Genomic DNA, 27,427 nt, shown 5'->3' with positions numbered 1-27,427 from the left:
CGTTGGTTGATGAGTGCCAAGAGAGCAAAGAAGGGAAGAGATTGTCAAAGCGTTAAAACATGCCAACGCCAGGGAATGGCTGGCATCATCTGGGCGTTAAAACACGCCCGCGCCAGTCAAAGAGTTAATAACACTTAGATTTATGTTAATGAAATTATTATTATTGCTATTATTATCATTGTTTGTGTGTTTACTTTTCTGCATTATTGTGTTCTCCCCAGTGCTTGCCTGTAATTTGTCTTTGACTTTATATTGTGTTTGTCCATAATGTAATTAATTGTATCTACACTGTGCTCTGTCTGTAATTGGCTTTGCGGCTGTTGACTCAGCACATAAATAATAAAGAATTGAATTGAATAATATAAAATAAGAATAATAAAATAATGAATAAAAACAATGAATATGTGTAATTAACAATAATAAACATGAAACAAATAAATCAATAATACAAAAACTAAAATATAAAAAGGTAGGGAATAAAACAATATCGTTTTGTTAAAGAAACATCTCCTATCCCTCATGTACGCTCTGTTATACTGTCACATTTCCTTGTTCCTTTCATGAACATTGCAAGTCTAATTTCCACCCCAGTGATGAGAAATTCCAACCTCCTTCAGTTAAAAAGAGCTTTCCCAAAACATCACAATTAATAACCCAAACACAGAAGAAACTCTTGAGTGGTATCGTAATTCTTAAAACAAGAGTTAAGGGGTAAAAGTACAGCATGAACCAGTCACAGCAGTCGTAAGTATTGCTGCTTGTTTGGAAGTATTGAATTGGACAACACTGCCAACAGTTCATAATTATATGTGTGACATTGCTTGTTTAGATCACTGCCAGTTAATTGTCTCAGTATGAACAGAAACGCTGACAGAAAGTATATAAAAACGAAGAAGTTGCCACCCCTAAAATTGAGTTACCCCAGGTGGCTGCTTGGTTTGCCTGATCTGTTGCATGAGCCCAATGTATGACCATTGGAAGGTCTCCTGAATCTCTGAAGTGCTACTGAATATTTCAAAATTGAATGCAGTTTTAAGTTTTCAGTCCATGCATGTATATTGACTTGAAGTGGTTTTGAGTATATGAATATAGGATAAGGAAGAAAATTAGAGACACTTTTTAATATTATATCATAGCATTGTGTTGCACATCACTTATTTATTGCTGTTAGTCATTGCATGTGGTTCTTCCTTTATAAAACCTTAAAAGTTTTAAGCGTTAACATCTTTTCTATATCTCTGGTGTATGCACCCTACATGTTTCGACCAACATTGGTCATCTGCAGGTGTCATTAAAATTGTTGACAAAACTGCTGTGCTTCCATCCATAAGTTCAATTTTTGGGATGTGCCCATCACCATAGGACACATGGGTGCATAGACAAGGTCATATGCAAAAAAATTGAACTTCCGGAGGGAACCAGTTTCATCAACAATTTTGGACACCTGAAGATGACCAGTGTTTCTTGAAACACCAGTGATGTTGAAGAGATTTTAACATTTGAAACTTTTAAGGTTTTAAAAGGCAAGTTGCATGTGAGACAGCTAACTAATAGGAATAAATAGATAAACTTTTATATTTATATACACCAAATTTGTTGTAAGATATCAGGTGATTGCAAATAACTTAGATTGACTTAAACCACTTTGATTCCAGTTATCTTGTGGCAGCTATACATTTGTGTCTTACCGGTTGGTGGATTGTGGGACGTGTGTCACCACAAACCCAACCCCAGTAAGTGTACCAGGAGTTGAGAATCCAGTGGACCCTAAGCAGCATCTCACCATCAAACTGAAGAAGTTGTTACAAGATGTTGAGGTGCAGTCCAAGTATGTAACACATCATATGAAAATATTTACTTCATAAACACGGGAATCAACTTCTGCTTAACAGACTGACTGATTCCATGATACAGAATGCTTGCTGTACAGTTGATTGTTATTCATCCAGTCATGAAATTCGATGCTTTTATGAAACCTTGAGGTTTTTCATCATGTTCACATAAGCCCTGCATTGGTTCCTGTTATATGCTAGTTTAATGCAGTTTATGTTGCATACTATTTCCCTTAATATTTGTTTTAGTGTTGTCCTTTGGTCTGCATTTGAATACCCAGAGTGTTCTCTTACCTTGTATTTTCAAACACGTTTTGTATGTATATCTTGTTTCTCTGCCACAGATGTGATACACATGCTGCATACCTCATCTTTCCAGATTTGATCACCTTAATAATGGGCAGTGCGTTAAAGAAATGCATTATGCTCATGTTATTTTGGTTCTAGCAAAATTTGCAATTAATATGTTTTTTTGCTGACATTACTAATATGGTCTTACATATTTGTACTGATTCTGTTAGTGCATTATTTTCTGCTGAGTCACAGCACTGCTAATTTGTAATTTCATGTTGTGTGTTTCTCTCTTTGTCTTCGGAAGAACGGTATGGCCATACCTTCTTCCAGAGATCCACGATCCTTCCTTCCTTTCCCCCAGTGACTGCTGCATTTACTGGCAAGATGTGAGTTTCCATAGTGGTTATTTCCTGGTGGTTCAGTTGTTACCCAGTTTTAGTGCTCCCTGTGTAACATGCACTGCTTTTCACAGAGAATAAGGCTGCTGCTATCGCAGTCAAGATGGAAATCATTTTCTAAGCCATATTCAGACATTTGATGTTGTAACAAGTTATTAAAATATATTATTTTTTTTAATTAGTTTTATATCACCTTTGCAGATGTTTGTTTGTGCTAGATGAGTATGCAAAATAATATTTAATACAAAAGAATATGTATACTTATATATATCATTGAATAATTAGTATGTGATTCAAATACAACTAGCATCATAGTCTTTTCTTTAACATGTGTGTGGTGTTACACTTTGAGAAGCCATCAGATTGCTCCATTTTTATGTCTAATTTTAAATTTTCAAAGCATGACAACATTATTGTGGAAATAGTTCGTATTCCCTACACTATTTGCTGTTTTTGAAAATATTTATTCTGTTCTCATAGTATGACTTACGTAGGACTGTTAAGCTCTCTTGATCTTTGCAGATGCTGTGAAACACATTTTTTTAATTGATGTAACTTCAGTGTTTATGCTCAATTTTTTATGATCCTTTTGTAATTCATGAGAATGTAGAAATACATTTCAAGATCAGCTATCTTTAAAGGGGGCATATAAGCAGTTTTGAGGTCAGTTATTGGAAATGTCTGGAAATGGGTTTTTCAGAATCATTGGTGCTTCCCCTGCTCCATGTCAAATTTTTGTCCTTTTAACTATCAACTGACCACTCACCTCCAACTAGTGCGAAGGTCAACAAAATGTGGATCTATACATCCACACCCCCATACACCTTCGTGGCATAGTGCTTAATTTGTTAAGCACAGGGACAAATTTACCTTTACCATTGAGGACTGAAGTAGGTGTCCAAGTGTTTCTAAACTTTTCACACTATGATTGTGAATTAAAAAGTACTTTTGTTGCAGTTATATGAGTCAAAAGTATGCTTAAGTTTTCTTGATATAGATCTTTTTACTTATTACCTTCTTTATTGTTTTACTTGTGCATGTCATTCCAGGTCTGTCCTGTTCACTATTAAGAGAGTCAAGGTAGTGTACATGAGAACAGCAACCAAAGTCACCAGTGTGATGTGTGCTCCTTCATAACATACACCTTCACAAATATATCACTTTTCTTCACCTCTTTTTTTATTTAATTTCCACTTAACTACTTGAGATGCACATTCACAACTAAGCTGAATGTTTTGTAAGTAAGAATAATGCCCCAAAAGCTTCATGGCATAATGCCTTCTTTGTTTAAGGTCTTCTTTGTGTTTCACAGAATTAGAGTAAACTGGTTCTGTCTGTGAGAGTTGCAGCCAGTCTTATGTATGACCTCATAAATGTGACATCACACAGATCCAATATATGTCTGTCTCATTCAAGGTGAAGTCATAGCAGTAAAGCTATTTCAGAAGCCTCCTTTAATAGCAATAGGATGAGTACAACATCACACAAAAAGTTGGTATACTTGCTATTTTCCACACTATGTACTATCACAGGATTATTTCTGTTCTTAATTTATTTTGGCCAAAGTGCAAAATGAAGGTAAACATTTTTGTTTTTTCTTTTATGTTTGTATTTACTTAAGCTGTTTGAGTAATGCTTTGGGATGGTAATACTGGGGTTTGTATTTGCTCAGTATCATCAAAGAGTCATGCAACTCAAGTTTCTTTCCCACTTTATTTAATAACACTTTCTTAGCTCCACAGGTTGTGTAATATAAAATGGGACAGTGATTGTGAGTAAGTAATTAACGGAATAATTAATTGATTTTTCACGGATGGTAGGACTCCTTGGACGAGTAATCAGCTCGTCACAAGGCCTCTACCTAAACACAGGACAACACAAACACAGAATAAATGCATGCACACACCAAACATCCATTCCTTAAGTGGGATTCAAACCCACGATCCCAGTGTCTGAGCGAGCGAAGACAGTTCATGCCTTAGACAGGTCAGGTACTGTGACCGGCTCTGTGTGGTAGTGAGGATTCTGAAAACATTATACCGTATTACTTCGCAATTTTCTTGTTGAAAAACTGAGGTGTGATTTAAATTTGAGGAATGTGCATCTTTCAAATTTTATTTTATTGTATTTTTCTAAAAGCCCACATTTAAATACTGGATGCATCTTAAATTCGAGGTTGTCTTATATTTGAAGTAACATGCTTCAGATCTTCTTTATTACATGAGATTAATTTATTATGATATTGCTACTGTCAGTTGTGTGGAACATCTTTTTTACTTCACACAAGAAATTCTTAATAGGAACATTTCACTAATTTATTCTAGAATTCTGCTTATATGATTCCAGACTGTAATGAAGGCTTTGCTGTATTTGTTGCTGAAGCTTGAAGTTATATTGATAAAATTTAACAGATTAAAACATTTTAGGAAAGGGGAATAACTGGCTGGGATGGCAGATGAGATATTAATGTTACAAATGTCTATTCTGAAAGAGTATTCTATGTAGCAGATATAAGGAAAGATCAAAACAGGTTAATAACAAAACAGCAGCACAGGTCAGTAATGTGACAAAACATGACTGGTCACTGCTATCACCACATTTTGTGAACTTATTAAATATGAAGAAATGGATTGAGATAAAAAACATTTCAGTACATGACCGCAGTTGCAGTTTGACCTTGTATGTTTTGGACTATTCTGAAAATGTTTTCATGTGCTCTTTTACTAATTTATTACCCTCGCATAAAATGCACGTCCCGATTCTACTTCAGAATGCTCAAATGAAATATGTACATATATGTAATAGAGGCTACTTTTTTGGTTGATATAATGAGTCACAAATGTTAATCTTTAAATGCTTCTATATTCTGCTATAAGAGTGTAAAGTTCTTAATATGAGACACCCCATGAAATAATTTTTCACCTGATAGCAGTGATGTTTAGTGTCTGTGTCTGCATGTTCTCTCATTTCACCTTTGGTACCAGTTGACTGATTCTTACAAAATCTGGTGTGGAGTTTTGCTATTGGAGGCCATGCAGGTTCATAAAACTTTATGAGGTAGGAGCAACATGGTCGGCATTTAATTTAGGCCCCTTGAATGATGTATGCTAGTAGATCATCATAGGAGCATAAATTAAATGCTAGAGTAAAACTTCGAAATTATATTTGACAAATTTGACATAACTAGAATCTATACTTGAGCAATAAGATCTTCACAGAAATGGAATGAAGCAACAATAGTAATACTGTCTGTTTTATGAACTGTGCTGGAAACTCCTTGTTACATTAAATGAATGAATAAAGATATTTATTGATTTTTGTTATGTATATTAAACCAGTAACATTGATTTTAGGGCGCACATGAAGGAGAAGTTTCTGTCAGACTTGCGTAAGGCGAGAGAGCTGTATTCTGGTGATGAGTTAGCGAAGGCTCTTCACAACATGAGGAAACGATTGGATGACCCCAATGTCCTATCTGGAGAAGTGGTACTAAATGTTCTCATTTCATTCAGAGAAATTCAGGATTATGATGCCATGGTGCAGCTGGTTGATGATCTGAAAACAATTCCCAATAAAAAGAATTACATCAGTACACCAGCCATAAGATATCTCTATGCATTTGCACTGAACAGGTATTTAATTTGTTTTCTGAAACNGAGTTTCTTAACACTCGCTCTTCCACTTTCACCGACCTGTCGTGTTTCATTGAAACTACCCTATTCTCTTTTCGAAGAACATATTACAACAATACAAATATATTGTCACTCGTCATGCAAAGAAAAATACGTTTAATGTGTATTACTAATTTGTACTTTGAAAATTAAAATATAATAGTCGTATTTAATGAAGAAAAGAATTTAGCCAGTCAACATGGAAGTACATGTAGAAATAACTAGTGTGTCCATGTTAAAAATGTAGTCTGTATTGTGGAAATTAAAACTGGTCATACCTCGTATCTTATTTACTCATCATCTTCATGTGATGTTTCACTTTCCTCACTATCTGATGTGATGATTATATTGTCTGTCCTGGTGTCAATATCCATTTTCCTTGTGAAGTACTGGTCCTCTCGATTGCAATATGCTGCCCAGTCTTCAGCGGAAATGGAATTAAATTTCTCCTCTGCTAGATGCATTGCATCATCCAACTTAAATTTCACGTTCCTTTGGCCCACCCAATTTTTAATGGTGCCCCACACCTTCTCAATAGGGTTAAGGTTTGGATGATAAGGTGGGAGACGTATCCCAGAGTGTCCAGCAGTAGCACAAATAGCATCTAGTCTATATTCTTTATTACCTTACTTGTGTTTTTTTATTATTTCGTACAGGTCTGGTTTCAGTGCTGAAGCCAGATACGAAATGTTCCGTTCTGCCAACCACTGTTTCATTTCACCTACTTTGGTATTTGAAGTTGATGCTCTGTTTACTTCAGTATTATGGTAACTTGCATTGTCAATTATGATCACCGTTCTTGGAGGCAAGTTTGGAATTAATTTTTTCTGGATCCACTTCTCAAAGTTTCCAGAATTCATCTCATGGTGGTAGTCTCCTGTTTTTCTGCCTGACTTAAACATAAGCAAAGCTTTCTCCACAAAACCTTGCTTACCACCACCATGTACAATAATTGCTCGTGGACGTTTGGCAACAGGAGAGGAGAGTGTTTTGTTTAGAGAGTCATCCCAGGAGTATGATGATGTGTGGCTACTGTGCAAGTACATTTCATCGACATACACAACAGGCCGACCTTCTCTGCGATATTGCCTGATTGTCCTCAGATAATGCAGGCGTTTAGAACAGGTGTTATGCCTTTCAATCAATGTTTTTCTATTATCCCTCCTTCTCCAACGAAAACCAAGCCGGCGAACAATTCTCCTGCAACTAGGAAGACTTCCTTCAAATTTTAGGTCTCTTACCATTTTTTTTTGTGAAGTTTGGGCATGGTAACTCTTTCGCCCTCTGTTTTATGAAAGTTGTAGATCATTCTTCTGAAGGCGTCTTCTATAAACTGATCACTTTTGTTACAGGTTTCTCCTCCTTACGTTTCTTGGTCAGTGAGGCAAAGGAAGCGCCCTCTTCTAAGCTCCTTTCTTTTCAAATAATTTCATTCAATGCAGTACAGCCAATTCCGGTAGCTTCACATACTGTTTTCTGGATTGACTTTAAGTTTACAACAGCTCCACTATCTGCTAGTCTCTCTAAGTAATTATATACATTTGCAATTACTTGCTTCGTCTGTGAGTGTAGGCCTATACCCTGACCTAATTTCTTACTCATTATGTACGATTTAGCGCACAAGGAAACTGACGTTTTTAAACAGAAGATGGAAAAACCGTAAGTATAACTTGCTTCGAGGGTGCCTTACAAACAACTGGCTGCCTGTCACTTCTCACACCCTCAAACCCACCCCCTTGTCTGAATTTTTTGTTCTGCGCATTCAAGGTTACTCTTGGCCTTGTTCAAAGTTACGTGACACTTGCTATACTATCATTGTTGCTGTTGTTATTAAGTTCTTGTTCAAGATCCGCGTCATAGCTCAAGTGATTAGTCGCTGGCTTCCCATCACGGCGGCCCGGGTTCAATCCCGGGTCTGGTCAAGTGGGATTTGTGGTGAACAAAGTGGCGCTGGGGCAGGTTTTCTCCGAGTACTTCGGTTTCCCCTGCCAATCTTCATTCCACCAATTGCTCCACAATCACCCATGCCTATCATCTGAGGCTGGTACAATAGGCCAGAAGTGGCCGCAGTACAGGAGATTAGTCCCACCCCACTAGGAATAAAAAAAAAGTTCTTGTTTATGCAGGACCAAGACATGTTTTGATAGCTCAGTCATTATAGCATCTTGGTACTGTTAGCAGACTGAGGAATGGGATTTCAAATCCCACCAGACTCGAGATGTTTTTCTCTTCTTTACAGCATCCAGACTAGCATAAATTAATCTTGTCTTGTCTTGATCCTGAGAAGTAAACAAGAATTGATTAAAATCTGAAGCGAAGACTTGATCAAGTTATGAAGTTGTGAACTGTACCAAGAAAATGATTACACAGTGACCAGGATGGCAGCAGGGGTCCTTTGACAGCATTAGGAATATAAATGTCCTGTAAGAGTAAGGAGTGGGTGGAGAGGCCAAGTGAGGCAAGTTGTACAAAAGGGAATAAAGAAAGAGTGGATGCAGATATAAAAGTAAAAGTAACGTTTAATGCAGGACAGAAGGGGGGGAGAAGCATTAGACAGAAGAAGATGCCACATCCAGGTAGAATATCGGTGGATTTTGATGATAGCAACTGCCTCTGTGGTCTAGTGGTCAGAGTTCCTGCCTACAGATCCAGAGGTCCCAGGTTCGATTCCCGGCGCTACCAGATTTTCTGAGAAGTAGTGGGTCTGGAACGGGGTCCACTCAGCCTCATGAGGATAATTGAGGAGCTATTTTGAGGAAATAGCGGCTCCGGTTTAGAAAACCGAGATTAACGGCTATGGTGATCTGTTGCACTGACCACGTGCCACCCTCTATCCACAGAAATATTGGCACTAACTTCCCCAGCAAGCAGCGGTTGCTCAGTCAGTATAATTCACTTGCAGACTACAGGCCACAGAGTTTGTTTTTTGTTTTGTTAGTTGATAATGGTGACAGCGATTTTTCCTCACTTTTTAATGATGTAGCATTTAGGCAGTATGGAAGCTCTGTGATTTGATTTGCAAGGTTAGGTTGTCATACAGTAAGTAACAATGTGTATACAACTTCATTATGGACTCATTTTGTCATCCTGTAGGCGGAACAAGGAAGGAGATCGGGAGAATGCTCTCCGTGTCATTGAGAAAGCTCTAGAAAAAAAGGAGAATCATGTTCCTGATATGTTGTGTCTGTGTGGTCGAATTTACAAGGACAAATTTGTAGAATCACGCCATACAGATGAAGACAGCCTCAGAAATGCAATCCGCTGGTACCGGAAGGGTTTTGAAGTACAGCCTAATGAATACGCTGGTATTAACTTGGCAACATTGCTAGTTATTGCAGGCAATGAGTTTTCAAAATCAGAAGAACTTCAGCATATAGGTAAGTTATATTGATTATACTGTGCACTAAGCGTGTTACTGTGAAGCCACTATTTATTGAATCTTTAGGGAATTCAGTTTTCTAACATAAATTGAGGCTGTCACTCAGTACAAGAAATTTGGGTTGTATAAAACCAGATTCAAAATCTGTTCATTGTATAGGATTTACTGCATACATACATGATTGAATAATTTCTTCTTGTAAGTGGGTATGAAACCGGTTTCTGCACAAGTATAAACATTTCTGAAATATGAAATAAATATTGAATGAACCTCGCTTGAGGATCACAGTGGCAGTGATGTCACAAGCAGCATTGTTTTGTTGCTTAGTCATTATGACATCACTCACCTAAGATCACAACATTTCCAGCGGAGTGAAAACGTTAATATTGGTCACTGTTTCAACCACAGTTACACTGAATTGAGGTACAAGTTCTGGATGGCTGAAAATGTTATATGCTAGATACAAGTTATTTATTAAATTAAAGTTCACTGAATATTGGAAAATAGATCAGCATTTATATTGTGCTTCATCTGGGGCAAGAAAAATGTACAGTGAATATAGAACATCATGAAATGCAAGAAGATTAAATTTGCATTTCACTGTGCTATGAAGCAATGAAAGGCAATGGAGTATTGTACAGTGTAATCCTCTGTTGAGTTAGGTATCCATAACTAACACCCTGAACAAATGTTGGATATTCAACTGCTCAGCCTCATCCTTTAATTACCTGTGTGTAATGCACCCTGATCTGCAGTGAAAGCTGTGGTGTTCAAGTCACAGTGGTAAATATTGCATCTGGAGTCGAAGAAGCACCCTTCCAGACTTTGGGTTGTAGTGTGTTCATTTTATATTTTGTTTGCATTTAACATTTTATTGATAGTTGTTTATAAGCACTGTGAGAAGTTGTATTAAAACTCTTCAGTTAATCAGAAATACTGCCATATTTTCCTCTCAGAGTGTCCCATATTAACTTCTACTTGTAAGAAGCTGGAGAATAATTTATAACATTTTGAACACTGCAAGCCAGTTGTCACTTTCTCTTCCCAGCGTCACTTCTTGTCAGTGCTTATGAGACAATATTCATCTTAAAATTTCAGAGAAAAGAAAAATCTTTTCCTTAATCCCCAGATTTTATCATCATCAACAACAAAACATATTAATGTTGTAGTCTGCTGCTTTATGAAACTGTAGTCTGGTAGGTGCATACTTTACTGCCTGACCACACTGTGTCATAACTTAGAAAATCGCATTATATAAGTTTGCTGCAGTGAAAACGTCAGATCTAATGTATCACGTATTAAGCTCTTGATCTGTTGTAATTACAAGATTTAAAACTGTACCAAAAATTAATGTTATAAATAAATCATTCCCTGATACCACTATAACCATCTTGCAGGTATGGTGCTGAATAACTTGATAGGAAAGAAAGGCAGTTTGTCCTCCTTACAAGACTACTGGGATGTTGCTACCTTCTTTGAAATCAGCGTTCTCGCTGAAGACCATGCTAAAGCAATACAGGCAGCAGAATGTATGTTTAAATTAAAACCCCCTAATTGGTAAGTGGATTGCTTCTGTACAGGTTTGTTTTCATTTTTAATATACCTACTAATCGGGCTTTCTGTTAGAGCATTCTAGGTTCTCATTCCCTATACATGGTTGCTAGTATGTCAGCTTTTTATAAGTTTTTTTTATTGAAGAGGTGTGACGTTAAAATAATTCATGATGGAACATCTGATGTCTGCGAATCCCATGGTCTGTAAGAACGTTTTTCTGTGCTATACTGTTTTACGCAGAAACTGCCTTCTAAAAGAAGTTATTGAAGGTAAGATAGAGGGGCAGATAGAAGTGACAAGAAGACGAAGAAGACGTAAGAAGATGCTGGATGACCTTGGGGACAGAAGAGGATACTGTCATTTGAAGGAGAAAGCTCTAGATCGAATTAAGTGGAGGAATTGTTTTGGAAGAGACTGTGTACCTGTCGTCTGACAGATTACTGATGATGATGATGACTTATTAAGTTGTTAATTCTTTATTTCATTTTCTTATTCTACTTGAAATACAGTGGAATAGTGCCAGTGTAGAATTTGCTTCCTTTGATGTGCATGAGTCTCCCTAGGTTTCTTTTGGTCTTGATCTCAGTTTGATCATTCTACCAGAAGGAAAGCATCCCATCAAAATATTGGCTTAGTATAGTAAAATCTTCTGACATTATTACAGTGTAATTAATTAGAGATATTGATAATTTGGTAGAGTATTGGAGTGATGTAGTAATAAGATGATTCTGTGTTGAATTATTTCCTTACAGTGAAATGAAAAATGTAACCTTGTTTGATTTTTAGAACATATACGTAATAATGTCAACATCATTTCATTTTTTGTGTATTATATTTCCGTAATTATATAAATTATGTCAATGTGTTACAAAACAAAATTATATATTCCAGTAATTTATTTGATATTAATGTGTGCATATACAATATTGTTATGTGTATGTGATGGTGAATGGTTTTTCTGTTTATGTAATGATTAGAAAAGAAACAGGAGTGGATTTGAGGTTCTCATAATGTTGACTATGAAGAATACACTGCTTTGGGTTGTAATTATGTGTAGTGCGTTGGAAGCCCACAAACATTTTAGAGGAACTTATCACCTCCGGCTTCAAAAGTGGAGAGAGTAAGCCAAGAAGCTAGCAATGTGTAGATATTCTCAAATGTTTATTTACTTCTGCCAAACTGTGTGGCCCTACAACCTTGAAGCCTGTACTGTTTAAACATAATGGCTGTCCACAATACTGATCTGATGGAAATTTGACAGATGTAAGCATAGAAAAGAGTGCAAATATTTTCATAAATTTAAAGCTATCCCTGTTAGAGGCCACGGAGGAGCGTAAGGTTGTGAGTCAAGGCTTCCACATTTTCTAGACAGCCAGCTCACAGATGGTGACGAGATTGTCAGCCTTACATGCCGGCCACCTTTTACTCCCAGGAAGATTCCTGGTACTCATTTCTGTTAAGAGGTTGAGTTGACCCCAGGGCCATAGTGCGGCTGGAAGGATTAGTCCAATTGAAAAGTCCAGTGATTTCATCAGGAATCAAACACACAACCTTGCAGCTTGTGGCATAGTGCCTCAACCAGCTACAGTACCGTATGCCCCGAATATTTTCATAACTTTTTGTATTAAATTCCTTTTATGATATACATCTGGTTTCGCTCCCTTATATTTAATTTGTTGCAATTAACTGGGCTTTTATTTATTTTTCAATAATTTATAAAGGAAATTATTCATGTAGAATGAAATTTTTTTCCTCAGGTACCTGAAATCAACAATAGGCAACATTTCATTGATAGATCGTTTTCGCAAAAATGAAGAGTCAGAAGCATCTCCAGAACAACAGGTGTTTCAGTTTTGGGTAGAGTACTTTGTAGAAGCAACCAAGGCTGAAGTTGGGGACTGTATACGCTTTCCTGTAAGTATGATGCAACTTTCATAGGAACTTCTTTTAAAAGACTGAACTCCTGTTGTGGAGGAACAGTGTCTTTTTGTATAAACTGTCACCTTTCACAAGACTTATGTTTTAATATGTTAATGAAGGGCCATAGCTTTAGTGTGTTGAGTACTAAGTACTAAAGAGATTACATTGTATCCTAGTAGAATTAGTATTGCTTATAATGAGAACTGTGTTATAGGAAAAAGAAATCGTTAGTACTTTCAGTTTCTCAGTATTATATATGTAGGGAAATCTTGCATAAAACGGGGCATTTTTTTTTCATAACTTGAATTATTGCAAGTGTACATCTATTCTTTGTGCAATGTAATGTAAGTTTAGGGAAGACATGACCTCTGCCTGCATTTGGTGCTATCTACCCTAAATGTGGCTGATGCTCCCTCTTGGAATGCTTGTCTCCTCCCACCTGTCCTCACCTGGTGAGAGCATAAAAGATGCACGAAGATGGAGCACCAGTCAAAATGGTAGTTGAGACTACAACAAGGCTTTGTATGAAGTGAGAAAGTTCTTGCTGACAGATGTAACCTGTGGATTTCTAGAGAACTCGATATGCTGTTAGTACAACTCCTAGTTGAATCTGAGGATCTCACAGAGGTGGCTATGAAGAGTTCTGTCTCTCGATGCCATGCTATGTAGTCCAGGGAAAGTCAGCTGTTGTGGAGGAGTATATCTTCATGGTCAGAGTAGGTCTAGTGAGAAACCAGTGTGGAGCAGAGCTCTGCTTGCTGCCTTTTTCTCACTGGTTTCTTGCTTTGCATACTCTTTGACCTTGAAAATGGACGTGATATTTTCTTACAAAACATCAGTTGACTTTCATCAGACTAGATGGTATTATAACCCAGAAGACAGAACTCGTCAACTATAATTGAGTTTAAAATTTCTACCTGTTTGAAAAACCAGTCAAAAATTTTAAGAACTGAGCACTTATCCTTTACTACTACAAAATTTCATATATATTTATAATATTTTCTTCTGTGTGAAATCAGTACAAATCATGTAATGCATAGTATGATAAAGTCACTGGTTTGTGGATTGTTAATGATGATGTCAGTAGCTCTTCTAATGAATAGGGAGGATGTAGAAGAAAGTGATCATGGCCTAATTTGAATATTATCCTGCTGTTGACGTGGGAGGGCTAGGGTAAACCCTCAAAATCCTGTCAGAGTAGTCATTATCCCAGCTGAGATTCAAAGTTTGGCACTTCCAGAATACAAGCCAGAAGGATTATCACTTGCGTTGAGCTGCTTGATGAAAGTCTGCTACATTCTGCACACATTGTACCATATTTGGAATATTGAAACATGTTTATTTCATCAGCCTATAAAGAAAGTTATGTTGCAACTGAACTCTGAAAGAAATTGTCTGAATTCTGGACAGATGCATTGTCTTTAGTAACTTCTTTTTCTCTCCTATATGTAATAAGACAAATGCCATCATGAATGCTACAATTTATTTGGTTGTAATTCTTTGTCTTTTCTTCCTCTACACTACATGTTTCGGCCACAACCGGCCATCAGGTGTATTTTTCACTACGTAGCTGTCACACTGCACACAATCTAAAATCTAAAACACCAGCCTGTCAGTTTTGTTTAAAATCTTGCCAACATACACTGGTCAATTTGATTTTAGATTTCTAATTTAAAATTTAAAATTTTATAACTCTCCCATTTCCTTTCCTACAGGTTTATGGACGAAACATGTACAGTCTTCTTCAAATACTAATAACTAATATTTTGTTTCATTCTTTCTTCAGATGCTGGTTCTAGAACCAACAAAAATCCTCATGCCTAGCTATGTTAATGTAAATCTGGGGGCTGAAGAGAAATCAGTCCAGATTTGGAACTTGTGCTTGGACAGTATGAAAGGGAACTGCCGGCAGGTTCATGACTGGCTCTTCACAGCCAGCATGATTCGTAGTGTGAGGTAAGGTGATTTCTTTTTCATAATTTCTTCATTAGATAAAATGGAAATACACTGGAACCTCCAATTAATGTTCCTTGATTTAAGGGTTTCCTTAAGGGAAAGCAGTTAATCTAAATTGTGAATACGTGATCTTTCTCCCTTCTTCACTCCATCTGCATCATCACAGTTTCCTTTGTTGGATTACTGCTTAGTAAAATTTCCTGATTATCATAAAGGAGAATGGGTCACACTTCACTTCCATCCGCAGCTTCTCTCGAGCTGGTACACATACTAACAACTGATGCACAATGGTAAACAATGGTAAACCAGAAGTTCCTCATTTATTGCTGCAGATTATGTGTCAACCTTGAGGTCAGAATCAAGAGTGAGAATACTGGCCAACATATTTTTAGAAAGAAAGTGCTATTCTAACCAATGTGTCATGAAAGCTGACCGGCTCGAAGCAGTCTTCGGTAGCCAGAGTAACAATGTTGGAATATGGTACAGTCAGGCTTAAAATAAATGAGGTATGGCATACCCATGTGTTTTGAAACAACAGGGAGTAAATTGTTGCTGATCCAATTCTGCAAGTACAGTATGGTCACATTTCATGTGAGGATGCTTTCTGGAAGACCTCACATTATTCAAGACAAGTTTTGAAACATGTGATTCTTGCTGATTTATTTTTTTTCTTTCGATTCACATAATTTCAGACTTCATGCATAAAGTGAGACTTTGTAATATTTCTTGTAGTGCAGTATTTCAGATTCATATAAAATGTGGCCGCACTGTAACAACAGAACATCATACTAATAGTGAACTGCACAGTTTGGTGGCTTAGGTCCCTTGTCTGCTGGTTCCCCATAGTTACCATGTCCCATATGGACCTAATCATGGATCATATTATTTCAACATTGATGCATTCAGCAGAAGCCCTAACTAGAGGGTAACATGTAAATGTTTTCCAACAGTTTGTATAAGCGTGACGAGAGGTGCCTCTTCCTCTATGTCCACCAAAACTCGGATGATTTTCAAATGTTCCTACCATCAGTCCAGTACCGGCAAAGATTCTACAATCTCATTCTTGAGATGACAGCTGATCAGGAAGGGATGGTCACAGATTTAGACTCTGATCCATCAACTGATCAAATGAAGGTAAGTCCCCATAATGTGTACCTATCATATTTCATTGCTGTTATATAATTTCTGTTGAAGGCTCTTGCTATACTGATTGTATGTGTTTGTGTGTGTGTGTGTATTTTTAGTAAGGGTGAAACATGTACATTTATTTGGGTAAGACTGTACTTCCGTAAAGACATTATTGGCATAAAATACGTGCTCTGATCAAAAAGTTTCAGGACTATTTTTTTATAATTTTTCAGACATGCCTGCAACTGAGTGAGCCTTAATGCCTTCAAAGTACACCCTTCCTGCATTGATGCACTGCTCCCAAAGCCATTGTCACTTCTGGAAACAGCCCTGATATGCCTTTTTCAGGATTGCTTGTGGCTCCATCCATGAATTTTTCATAATCTCTTGAATCGACTGAAATTGCCATCCTTTCAAAGTGTATTTCAGTTTGGGAAATAAGAAAGAGTCTACTGGAGCTAGGTCAGGTGAACAGGGTGGCTGGGGAAGTACAGCTGTGTTCTTGGGGCCAAAAAGTCATGAATCAGTAGCAATGCATGAGCTGGTCCATTGTCATAATGGAGGAACCAGGAGTTGTTTCTCCACAACTGGGGTCTTTTTCTCCTGATATTTTCTCTTAGACATTTCAGCACTTTGAGATAATACTAGTGATTCACTGTTTGCCCCTCACATAAGAATTCATCATGCACAACATCCTCAGTGTCAAAAAAAAACCATCAACATGACTTTCACATTCCACCTGATTGGCTGTGCATTTTTTTGGTGTCAGCAAATTTTTTCCAACCCATTGTGAAGACTGCATTTTCATTTCCACATCATATCCATAAACACATGTTTCATTGCCAGTTTTTGGATAGTTTTCATCCTCACTAGCACAATCCAGAAGTTCCTAACAGATGGCAAAATAACTGTCTCTCTGATCCTGTGTTAGAAATTGTGGGACAAACTTTGAAACTACCTAATTCATTTCTGATTTCGTTGTAAGAGTGTTGTGACATGATTCTATTGATATGTTTCACTCTTCTGCTGTTTTTCACACTGTCAAACAACGATTAGAATGCATGAATTCACCCCACTCTCAACACCAGTAGCAATCAAAGAGCACAGAGCAAGAAACAGGAATACAAATTATGTGTAGTGGGAATGGGGAACACGTATGTGGGGGAGGTAGTCACTAGACAGATGGAGGAGAGAAAGTCTGTGTTTAGTGTTTCCAAAGTTGAAAGTGTTGAAAGTGAAGTCAAAGAAGCTGTGATGTTTGGGGCTAGAATGTGACAGACAAGGAATTTATAACACAGTTTGATGGGAAGGCCTCCTGGAAAATGTCCGCTTGAAAGACCAAGGGGAATTCTCATGTAAAATTGTGGATCTACAATTCAGACCACATCTGGAACTATGAAGTTGTTATGAATTATACCCTTGTAAATTGTCTTACAGTTACATGTTTTAAATATCAACACTAAACTTTATAAATGCCGGTGACCGTAGCCGAGCGGTCTAAGGCATGCACTGTCTTCCCTCACTTGGAAGCTGGGATCGTGGGTTTGAATCCCACTCAGGGCATGGATGTTTGTGTGCGTTTTTCTGTGTTTGTCTACAGGTAGAAGCCTTGCGACAAGCTGATCACTCGCCCAAGGAGTCCTACTATATGCGTAAGATCTAGAAAAACCGAAGTGAATGGAGTTCATGGAGTTAGGCCTAGGCCCACTGGGGCTGTAGTGCCAAGGGAAAAAGAAAACCTGATAAATACCAAATTTATATTCTCATACGTGTAACTACAGCTGCCACGTTAAATGGGTCCCTCGTCACCACGGCATGGCATGTCCTCAGGTTGCGGATAGAGGAGACAACCTCTAGATATGGAAGGCAGCTGCAGATGTATTGAATAAGCAGCCACAGACAGGCTACAAGGGATGGTCCTCCAGATTGGGGGTTGGGCATGGGGCTAACAACTCCTTATGACAATAAATAAATTGGTTACAAAATGTTACACAAATCCTCAGACTTGGACTGATTCTTTGGATAAATCTAAGATAAGGAGACTTATGGTCTGAGATCAATAAATTCAGTAATATAAAAACGGACTGCAAGAAGATAGGATGGGGTGGTATGGACTGGATTATTCTGACTCAGGATAGGGACCATGTTCCTATGAACATGATAATGAACCTTTGGGTTCCATAATATATTTAGAAATTCTTGAATAGGTGTGCGACTGGTGACTTCTCAAGAAGGTCTCAGCTCCATGAAGTTAGTTAGTTAGTTGGTTGCTTAATTAGTAACTAGAACTAAATCTAAAATATAAAAGAATTTAATTTAGCTTCTTACCTGTTGTGAGTTAATTTTCCCTTACTAGTTCATACACATTTGTTTTTATTTGACAGGTATTCTTTGTGTTTGTATACCTTTTAAGCAAGTTCATAAGCTTTTCACAAAGATTATTTTATCTTCGAGGAAGGTTGTGGATTGTTTTGTTTAGAGGAAAAGTAAACACATTGTACTGATAAGGAGGAAGAGTGGCTTCAGGAGAAGATAAGATATATGTCTACCAAATTGTATATCTAGCAGACATGTGGTCTCCTGTGTTCGTATTCTGGTCTAAAAGTTCAAGTTGAAAGTAAGGCCAGTGACAGCAAGAAGTTCTGGGAAGAATTGATGGTACCTGTTTTCCTTCAAATATTTCAATAATTGAACTTGAATGTCTTAGACTGAGCAAGAACTTGGTTGCTGTAACAAGATCAGTAATTGTGATGCTTGGTCAAAGAATACTGTATTTCAGGTCACAACAGTTATAGCAATCCATAATATTGTCACGGTTGGGTATGTGACGCGACAAATAACTTCATGCCGCATTGGATATAGCGAATTTATTGAACACTCGCTCTTACATTTACACAATTCACAGTTTCACAACTACTGCCATTGGCAGTATTACAGTTACTCCCACTGCTCTCCATGACGTGATGATCCACACTGTGTCACTTCTGATCACACACTCACTCACACACTGCTCAGCCGGCTTCTTATACCTTTCCCTGTTGCCCCATGTTAACAGAGGTACCCCCTGTTACATCACCACGGGAAGTGCTGTTATGTCACCGCCAGTGGGGGGGATGTGATGTCACTTGCAAGACCGCAGAGTTCACATGACCCCCTACTTCCTGTTGCACCATCCATGTCATTGGATATTGGATTTACGAGTATTGACCACTTGTACACACCACTTGGAACTACAAGTGGTAACAGCACAACTACTAATCTTCACAATTCACAGATCACCAAAGCACCCGCTAAGCCTTTTTTGATCCTGCTGTGTCTTCAACACCTGTTCCTTAGCAATGGCTTCTAACAGTGGAGATTTTTCAGCTTCCCATGCTCACATCATTACTATACAGTGAATATCTCACTACTGAACTCACTCAGCCAGCTTGGGGTCCTTGCTATATAGCCTCAGGGTGGACCCAACAGAGGACATCACTTCCGACAGTCCTTCTATTATTGTTATGGGCGGTTGCCTAGTGATAGCTCGGATATCATTGTCGTGTTTACCGGCCATTACCAAACAACTCATGTCCCATGTCACGATTGTTACATAGCGACGGTACTACATGCTACAGTAATGTGCAACACTTCAGAGACAGTAGATTCTCATACAATACACTGTTCTTGCTTGGCTTACTCTTTGACCCTGAAGATTGAGGCAGTACATTCCTCACACATCATTGGTGGACTTCTATCAAGCTTCATGGAGTTTCATTCCAGAAGATTGTAACCTATATGAGAAGCTCAAATCCAAAACAAATAATTTTTCTTTCCAAAATAATTGTCATTTTAAAAAATTGAAAGAAATAACAGAACTAAAATGTAATTAGCAGTGTTTCTTCTGATGTGCCATAGACTTCAGTTTTTGTTTATGTGTGTGTACTACCAGCTTGTAAAGAAAATGTACCGAAAAACAGTGCCTTGGTCAGTGAACAGGATAAATTTGTAAGATTTNAGCTTGACCGTGTCTCACGGTGTTGTCGCTTGCAGATTTACTTATACTTCTTCAACCCTGAAGATGGGGGCGATACGTTCCTCCGAAACGTCGGTTAACACCACATATACACGGTGCCAAATCCCAGAAGACTGCTTTCTTCAGGATAAATTTGATCTAGACATACCACACGCAAACTCTGGATCTCATTTCACAATGTTTACAAGCTAAGCTTTGATTTTAAGGTGACTCTTTTTTAGGGATCAGAATGAGTAAAGAGAGACAGACTTATGCAAGTAATGTATGTAGGTGCTATCTGAAAGTTCCCAGGTTAGGTCAAAAAAGGAATGCTGGCTTAACTTAGTCAATTTTGGCTGTCATCTCCTTTAAAATAGTCTCCTTGGGATAGTATACAGCAATCCCATAATTTTTTACATGCTTCAAAAGCACCGTTGAAATCATTTTCCTTAATGCTGTTGAGTACTGCTTGCAATTCCCTTTCTGTGTCAGGCACTGTTTGAAAACATCGTCCCATCAGTTTCGTTTTCAATTTGGCAAATAAAACGAAATCAAAATGGGCTAAGTCCGGCAAGTAGGAAAGCTGGGGACTGATGACCTTGTTGTTAGTTACAGACTATGGTTTTCAGGGACGTGTGGGCAGGCATGTTAGTACGATGAAGCAGCAATGTGGCGCATGTTCAGATTTTCTCTTAAGTTGTCCTGGCAAACTCCATGCCTGATCCCAGTGGTGTCTGCTGGCTCATGGATTGTTTGGTGATGGTTTCTCTGGATGAGTTCTCATTTTTTTTTCAACATTTTCTGTCATTTTGCTGGTGCTTGGTCACCCTGAATGTTTGTCATCTTCAGCTGACACTTGACTGGCCTTGAAGCACGAATACCATTGAAAAACCTGTGTCCTGCTTAAATAATGTCCAAAAGCCTCACAAAGTATTTCGAAGGTTTTCGTAGTGGATTTACTGAGCTTCACACAGAACTTAATGCAGACACCTTGCTTGATTTTTCCATCCATCTCAGACATAATGAAACATGAAGTTGAAAAGGCACTGGTGTAAAAGCAGTGTGTGTTTGCAGCACGGTGTCACGTTTCAGAATGATGCTGTAGGCTTTAGGAAGTGTGACCTTCGCCTCACCTCTCATCATCTCACACAGGGGCAGTTACAACAGTAACAACCTGGGTACTTTCTGATACCATGTACATTTTCATTACTTATTATTTCTCCTCCTTCACTTCCTGGATGAGGCCAGTAGCCTGTTTCAGCTTCATAACGTTCGTTTCTTTCTTGGTTGCCCAAAATCTCTTCTCCCTCATCATCTGTATTGAAGAGTCTTCTTTGGAGCTGCATTGCATTCTGTCCCCATGCTGAATTTGTTACTTCCTGTAATCTGATATTTTTTCTGTAATTTTGAATGTATGTAATTCATTCCTGGAATCTTAATTTTTTTATTCTATCAAGCCAGGTACACCATATGAATGATCATAGGAATTCCATTCCAACTGCCCTTATTGCATTTAGGTCTTAGTTTCTTAATGTCCAGGCTTTACTTCTGTATAATGATGTAGGCATCAGTATTTTTAATTCTAATGAAATTTAATAAACTTGGAGATATCTTGTGTATAAGTAAATTATATTTTGCCCTTTCAAATATGGAAATGTTGCATATGGAAGGTTATTATTATTATTGTTGTTGTTGTTATAAATATTATTATTTAAATTAGTAATATTTACCAAAATTTGGTATATACATTTTGTTAATAGGCCAGTATTGTTATTATTTTAATTTCTGTGTTTGTTGATTTTAGTTTGAGTATGAGTTGGATGATGTGGGGAAGAGGATTGTCTTGGGAAAAGGCACGTATGGAGTTGTATATGCAGCCAGAGATTTAAATACTCAAGTTAGAATTGCTGCCAAAGAGATTCCTGAGAAGAATCTTGGGTAAGTGTGTACTGTGGCCATTTCAATCCAGTCTTTGACTGCAGTTCTTAGGTGTTATCATATTTTCATGATTGCCATATTATAACAGGGCAATTTCAAAGTCCATTTTCTCACATTGGTATATGATATGTATGATTACTGGATTTCTGACAAAGTCCAGAAACCCATGAATTTTAAATATATCTATTGGTTGTTGATTGATGAATCTAGTTTTCAACATGTCATGAAGGCGTAAGGTGGAGTGGAAGTATGCCTCCATCATTCTTAACCTTGACAGTAGGTGGAGGTGACTGTTCAGCTTCATGCACAGCCGCTCCTCCCCCCTCCAGTGGGAGGAAGGAACCCTTGGTACTTAGTGGATAGGAGGCTGAGTGTGCCCCAGAGCCAGTCTGGACACTGTGGAGAAGAGAAATATCTCTTGAACCTGCTGGGAGTCAAATGCTGTTTGTGTAGCCTGTTAGCCCATCGCTATAACCAGCCAAGCTATCCCAGCTAAATTTTATGCATTTGTATAGAAATTTTGATTTAAATCTGTTGTAAATCTTTTGTTATTCATAGTGATGTTCAGCCATTACATGAGGAAATCAAACTTCATTCCCAGTTGAGACATCGAAATATCGTGCAGTATCTGGGCTCTGTCTCTGAAGGAGGATTCTTCAAAATATTTATGGAACAAGTTCCTGGAGGTTTGTAATCATACCTGGCTTGTAGTTTCCCTGAAGGATATGCAAGTGGTTAAATATTTAAGATTTGAGGCTTTCACGGCGGTGACTATGAAGAAAGCAGTCTTCTGGGATTTGGCACCATGTATATGTGGTGTTAACCGACGTTTCGGAGGAACGTATCGCCTCCATCTTCAGGGTAGAAGGAAAAATATAAGAAATCCGCAAGTGAAGAGACCGTGAGAACCGGTAAAAGCCTGCCGATTTCTTATATTTTTCCTTCTACCCTGAAGATGGAGGCGATATGTTCCTCCGAAACGTCGGTTAACACCACATATACACGGTGCCAAATCACAGAAGACTGCTTTCTTCATGGTTAAATATTGTTTTAACTTTAAGAAAGATGTAATAGCTTTGTACTATTCTGTGCCAACCTCGGAGATGTTCGCATGTAATTTTTTGTCACGTTCAGTATTCTTTTGCAGGAAGTTTGTCAGCCCTCTTGAGGTCCAAATGGGGTCCACTGAAGGAAAATGAGTCTACCATATCGTATTATACAAAACAAATATTAGAGGGCTTAAAGTATCTTCATGACCAGAAGATAGTACACAGGGACATCAAAGGTACTTGTGAATTTGAAATAAAATATTTCATTATGTATATGAAACCTGAACTTAAAGTGCTAGTGTGACTCAGTCAGTATACTGGTTAGGCTGCAGGCTAGTCAACTGGAAAATCAGGGTTTGAAACATATTGGAGGTAGTGATTTTGCTGTTCTCCACAACATGTACACTGCCTCAGGGGCCCATCAAGCTTTCTATTTAAGGGGTACCAAGGGCTCTTTGCCCATGGCTAAAGTGGCTAGGGCGTGCTTACTGCTTACTTTCTTCCAGTGGTATGGTTAAGAATGCATGGAACTATACCTCTGCTCCCCCATAAATCTTCATGGTCTACAGTGACAACTTCACCTTTATCTTTTTATGTATTATATGATTAGTGTAACATTTAGGCCTGCTAAATATTAAGACTGACTGCAATATCTTTTTCTCCATTTGATTGTTTTTTCTTCTTTTTCTTTCTTTTGTGGTGGTTTTGGCATATTCAGTGGACTACCTCTGTGGTCTAATGGTCAGAATTCCTGGCCACAGGCTCAGAGATCCAGGTTTTTAGATCTTCTGAGAAGTAGTGGGTCTGGAATGGGGTCCACTCAGCCTCGTGAGGGTAATTGAGATGCTATTTCAAGGAAGTAGTGGCTCCGGTCTAGAAAACCGAAACTAACAGCCATGGGGATTCATTGTGCCGACCACTTGACATTCTCTTTCTGCAAAAGTTGGCACTAACTTCGCCTACAAGTGGGGGTCGCTCGGTCGGTATGGTTCACTTTCGGACTAAAACCGCGGAGTTTGTTTGCTTTGTTGGCATATTCAATGAAGTACATAGGAGATGATACAAGAGCAAGTTACAAGAGTAGAATTTGTCTCCAAAATTTTATAAATTGTTGTCAAATGCCCCAAATGTGCATCACCGCTCTCTTTGTGCCATCTCCAGATATCTCCAGGTTAATCATTCCATCCTTTATAAGCCAGGTCCAGAGACTTCTGTTATTAATACATTCTGACAGTACCTTTTCCATGACATTTCTGAACAAAGAGTTTCCATCAGTTGCTGTCTTTCATGCTTTGAGGAGCATGTAGTTGTGTCACCTTGCAAATAGATATCACACAGTATAAAAGTCTCTTTGAATTTACTTTTATTTGGAGACAGTTTAAATGTAGTGGCTGGGTGACAGCAATTGCACTGCATCTAACTACCTGGCAAGGAATGTGTTAATCAAGACATTGATTTATTCCTGGTTTATAGGTGACAATGTGCTGGTAAACACGTATAGTGGAGTTGTGAAGATTTCTGACTTTGGAACATCAAAAAGGTTAGCTGGCCTCTGTCCAAGCACAGAAACCTTCACTGGAACATTACAGTACATGGCTCCAGAAGTGATTGACAAAGGCCAGAGAGGTTATGGTGCTCCTGTAAGTATTAACCTTCTTTTTATGGGTATAGGGATCTTAAATCTTTGGGCACAGCAGGTATGATGGCCATATTTTAATATAGAGGTAGCAGATTATTTTCAGGGATTAGGAGATTTTGAATATCCTAGTTCTGCATAGCCAAACCAGTGGTCTAAGGCATGAACTGTCTGGGATTATGGGTTTGAATCCCGCTTGAGACATGGATGTCTGTGTGTGTTTATTCTCTGTTTTTGCTGTCCTGTAAGCAGGTAGCGGCCTTATGACAGGCTGATCCCTGTCCAAGGATTCCTACCCATTGTGTAAAAGATTAATTAACTGAAAAAGTGGCCACGGTCCAACAAATGGCTGTAGAACCATATGGATATAGATAGATAGTTCTACATGTCTTACAGCCATATTTTAACTTGAAGGTTACAATATTAGCATAAAAAAATACAAGTTTTGGCCAGCTGAACCACGCAGTGTGCTGTCCCTGGTGTAACCGACACATGGTTAGTAAAGTTCAGTAATTTGAATTGTTTCAGTTTATGTGAACAGAAGAATCTATGCTGGAATTTGAGGAACAGTTTATGTTGTTTGTGGTGTTTACTGAGACTAACACATGTAGGTTCTTGGAATCACACATATTAGTTTTGTGATCTTCAGAATAAGTTTCATTGTCATGGATTCTATGAAAATATACACATACCTGCTACATCATATGGAACTCATATTGTCACTTCTCAGAAATATCTATGCGGAAGCTTTTATGAGCTGAGGTAGCTCAGTCAGCATATACCAGGTTACGGGCTGGACAGCCAAGGAATCTGTGTTCTATTCCAAACAAGGGAAAGATATTTTTCTCTTCTGTGTAATGTCTAGGCCAGCTCTGGTGCCACCCAGCCTCCTGTACTGTAGGTACCCAGGGCTTTTTCCCCAGCAGTGTAAAGTTGCAGGGGTGTGAAGCTGACCACTCCTCTCCACCTAGTGCCAAGGTCACCAATGATGGAGCTGTTCCTCCACTCCCCCATACTTCTTCATGGCATGATATTTAATTAAGCCCAGCAATAATTTTACTTTTACCTTTTTAACCCATCCAGCCCCAAATATGATGTGGGAGAGTTTTTGCTGAGGATTTAAATTCAGGTATGTCAAATAAGACTGGCCCAAAAACTGGTAATAATTATTATTTCCATGTCATGAGAATTGGACTCAACTGTCTTTAGTATAAAAAAAATATTTACTTGAAATATCTACTGTATTCACATTTTATAAACATTTGGTAGCTGACAAAATGCCTGCCAACAGCTGATTTACCATTGGTATTTCCAAGATTGTTTACTCCTGGAATAATCAATAAATCCTGTCAATACACACACTGAACAATAGCCTATACCTTTATCTTAACCCTTTCTGGTCGTCACATTTGGAAAAATTTCTGCAGCCAGGTTGTCAAGGGATTTTAAATGCCCACAGAGCCACTAAGTGAGCTGGTTTGCTCAAAAAGTTGGTAGAAGGGCATAAAATGATAAAGCAAAATGTGTACTTACCAGCACGTGCAAGAAGACAAATTCTCTGCCTTGTAGTGGTATAGGACAATCAAGTGTAGAGAGAGGTTTTAGTGTTTTACTGGCTAAAATTGTTTACTGTTCTCTAGTATAAAGTATATGCATATCCCTTTATTCTTATAACTGTCACACTTCTCTGTACACAAATAACAAAAACCCGATAAACTGTAGGACCTACACTAAAACTTTTTCAATTTCTTGAGAGTGTGATATCTTTTGAAACATTCCCCACGACACATGGCCAGTTGATTTTTGCAGGTCTTACAATAGAAGTTCTGAAATTTTGTGTCTCGCATACCTGTTTGTCTGTATAACAATGTTATTCAAAACCTCGTCATTGAAAAATAAACTAAAATAATCCATCGGCTCTGCATTTGGTAGAAGGTTAAATTGGGGCCCTGCATTTTTAGTAAATGTGTATGCCTTGGGTTTTTTTGTCCCCCATCCCCACATCTTCCCACCCTTCAACACACATAACACTTGTTTGATTCTCGCTGTCATGTTTCAACATTCCATCGCTGGATTCTTCACTCACAGTTTCCTCTACATTTTCCAAATCCATCTGATCATCAGAGTCTATATCGAGTTCTTCATTCTGAGCCATGCGTCTTACTTAGGCTCCGTTCAGCGGCTTCTCTTCCTACCCCCCCTCTTTTTTCTCCTCCTTTTGTCTAGAAAGTTCTTCCGTACTGCCCTATCACGTGATCCCCCCCTCCAACTGGTTCTGGTTTCATGGTAACTAGTAGGGTAGAGGGAGACGGACACTCTAGGACGAGACGTCGGTGAAGGAGGTAACAAGCAAAATTCTTTTTTTGGGCGTGGCCAGTCTAAATTCGGTTTGGTTCCTTTTTTTCCGTGAAGGTTCACAAAAAGGAATAGTCGTATTGGCGGTCTGAGGATATATATATATATTTATACATATCTGTATTTACATTTTTTTTTTTGGTTGGAAATTATTGGCTTATTATTTTCTTGGGTGATGATATATTCATATATTTGTAATGTCCTGAGAGTTATTGTGGGCAAGCTAAAAGCTTAGCTAAACTGGTGTGATCTATTATTTGTACCGTCCTGAGAGTTATATGTGGGCAAGCTAAAGCTTAGCTAAACTGGTGTGATCTATTATT

The 27,427-nt window shown here is 38.1% G+C and overlaps 1 protein-coding gene across 9 annotated transcripts in view; it reads left to right on the top strand.

Moving 5' to 3' along the window:
• LOC111866348 (mitogen-activated protein kinase kinase kinase 15) overlaps positions 1-27,427 on the top strand; it is an 81,325-nt gene that overhangs the window by 15,940 nt on the left and 37,958 nt on the right. For all 9 annotated transcript variants that reach the window (XM_033752215.1, XM_033752217.1, XM_033752216.1 and 6 more), the window contains 11 exons: positions 1,656-1,828; positions 5,878-6,156; positions 9,289-9,572; positions 10,972-11,131; positions 12,886-13,042; positions 14,835-15,004; positions 15,955-16,138; positions 21,931-22,064; positions 22,623-22,750; positions 23,212-23,349; positions 24,587-24,753. In XM_033752215.1, the coding sequence (XP_033608106.1) occupies positions 1,656-1,828; positions 5,878-6,156; positions 9,289-9,572; positions 10,972-11,131; positions 12,886-13,042; positions 14,835-15,004; positions 15,955-16,138; positions 21,931-22,064; positions 22,623-22,750; positions 23,212-23,349; positions 24,587-24,753 (1,974 nt within the window). The remainder of the gene's footprint in view (positions 1-1,655; positions 1,829-5,877; positions 6,157-9,288; positions 9,573-10,971; positions 11,132-12,885; positions 13,043-14,834; positions 15,005-15,954; positions 16,139-21,930; positions 22,065-22,622; positions 22,751-23,211; positions 23,350-24,586; positions 24,754-27,427) is intronic.

This window comes from Cryptotermes secundus, unplaced genomic scaffold (genome assembly GCF_002891405.2).
Source record: "Cryptotermes secundus unplaced genomic scaffold, Csec_1.0 scaffold96, whole genome shotgun sequence".
Lineage (NCBI taxonomy): Eukaryota > Metazoa > Arthropoda > Insecta > Blattodea > Kalotermitidae > Cryptotermes > Cryptotermes secundus.
The sequence above is the reverse complement of the archived record's forward strand: the minus strand, read 5'-3'. Positions and strand labels throughout refer to the sequence as shown.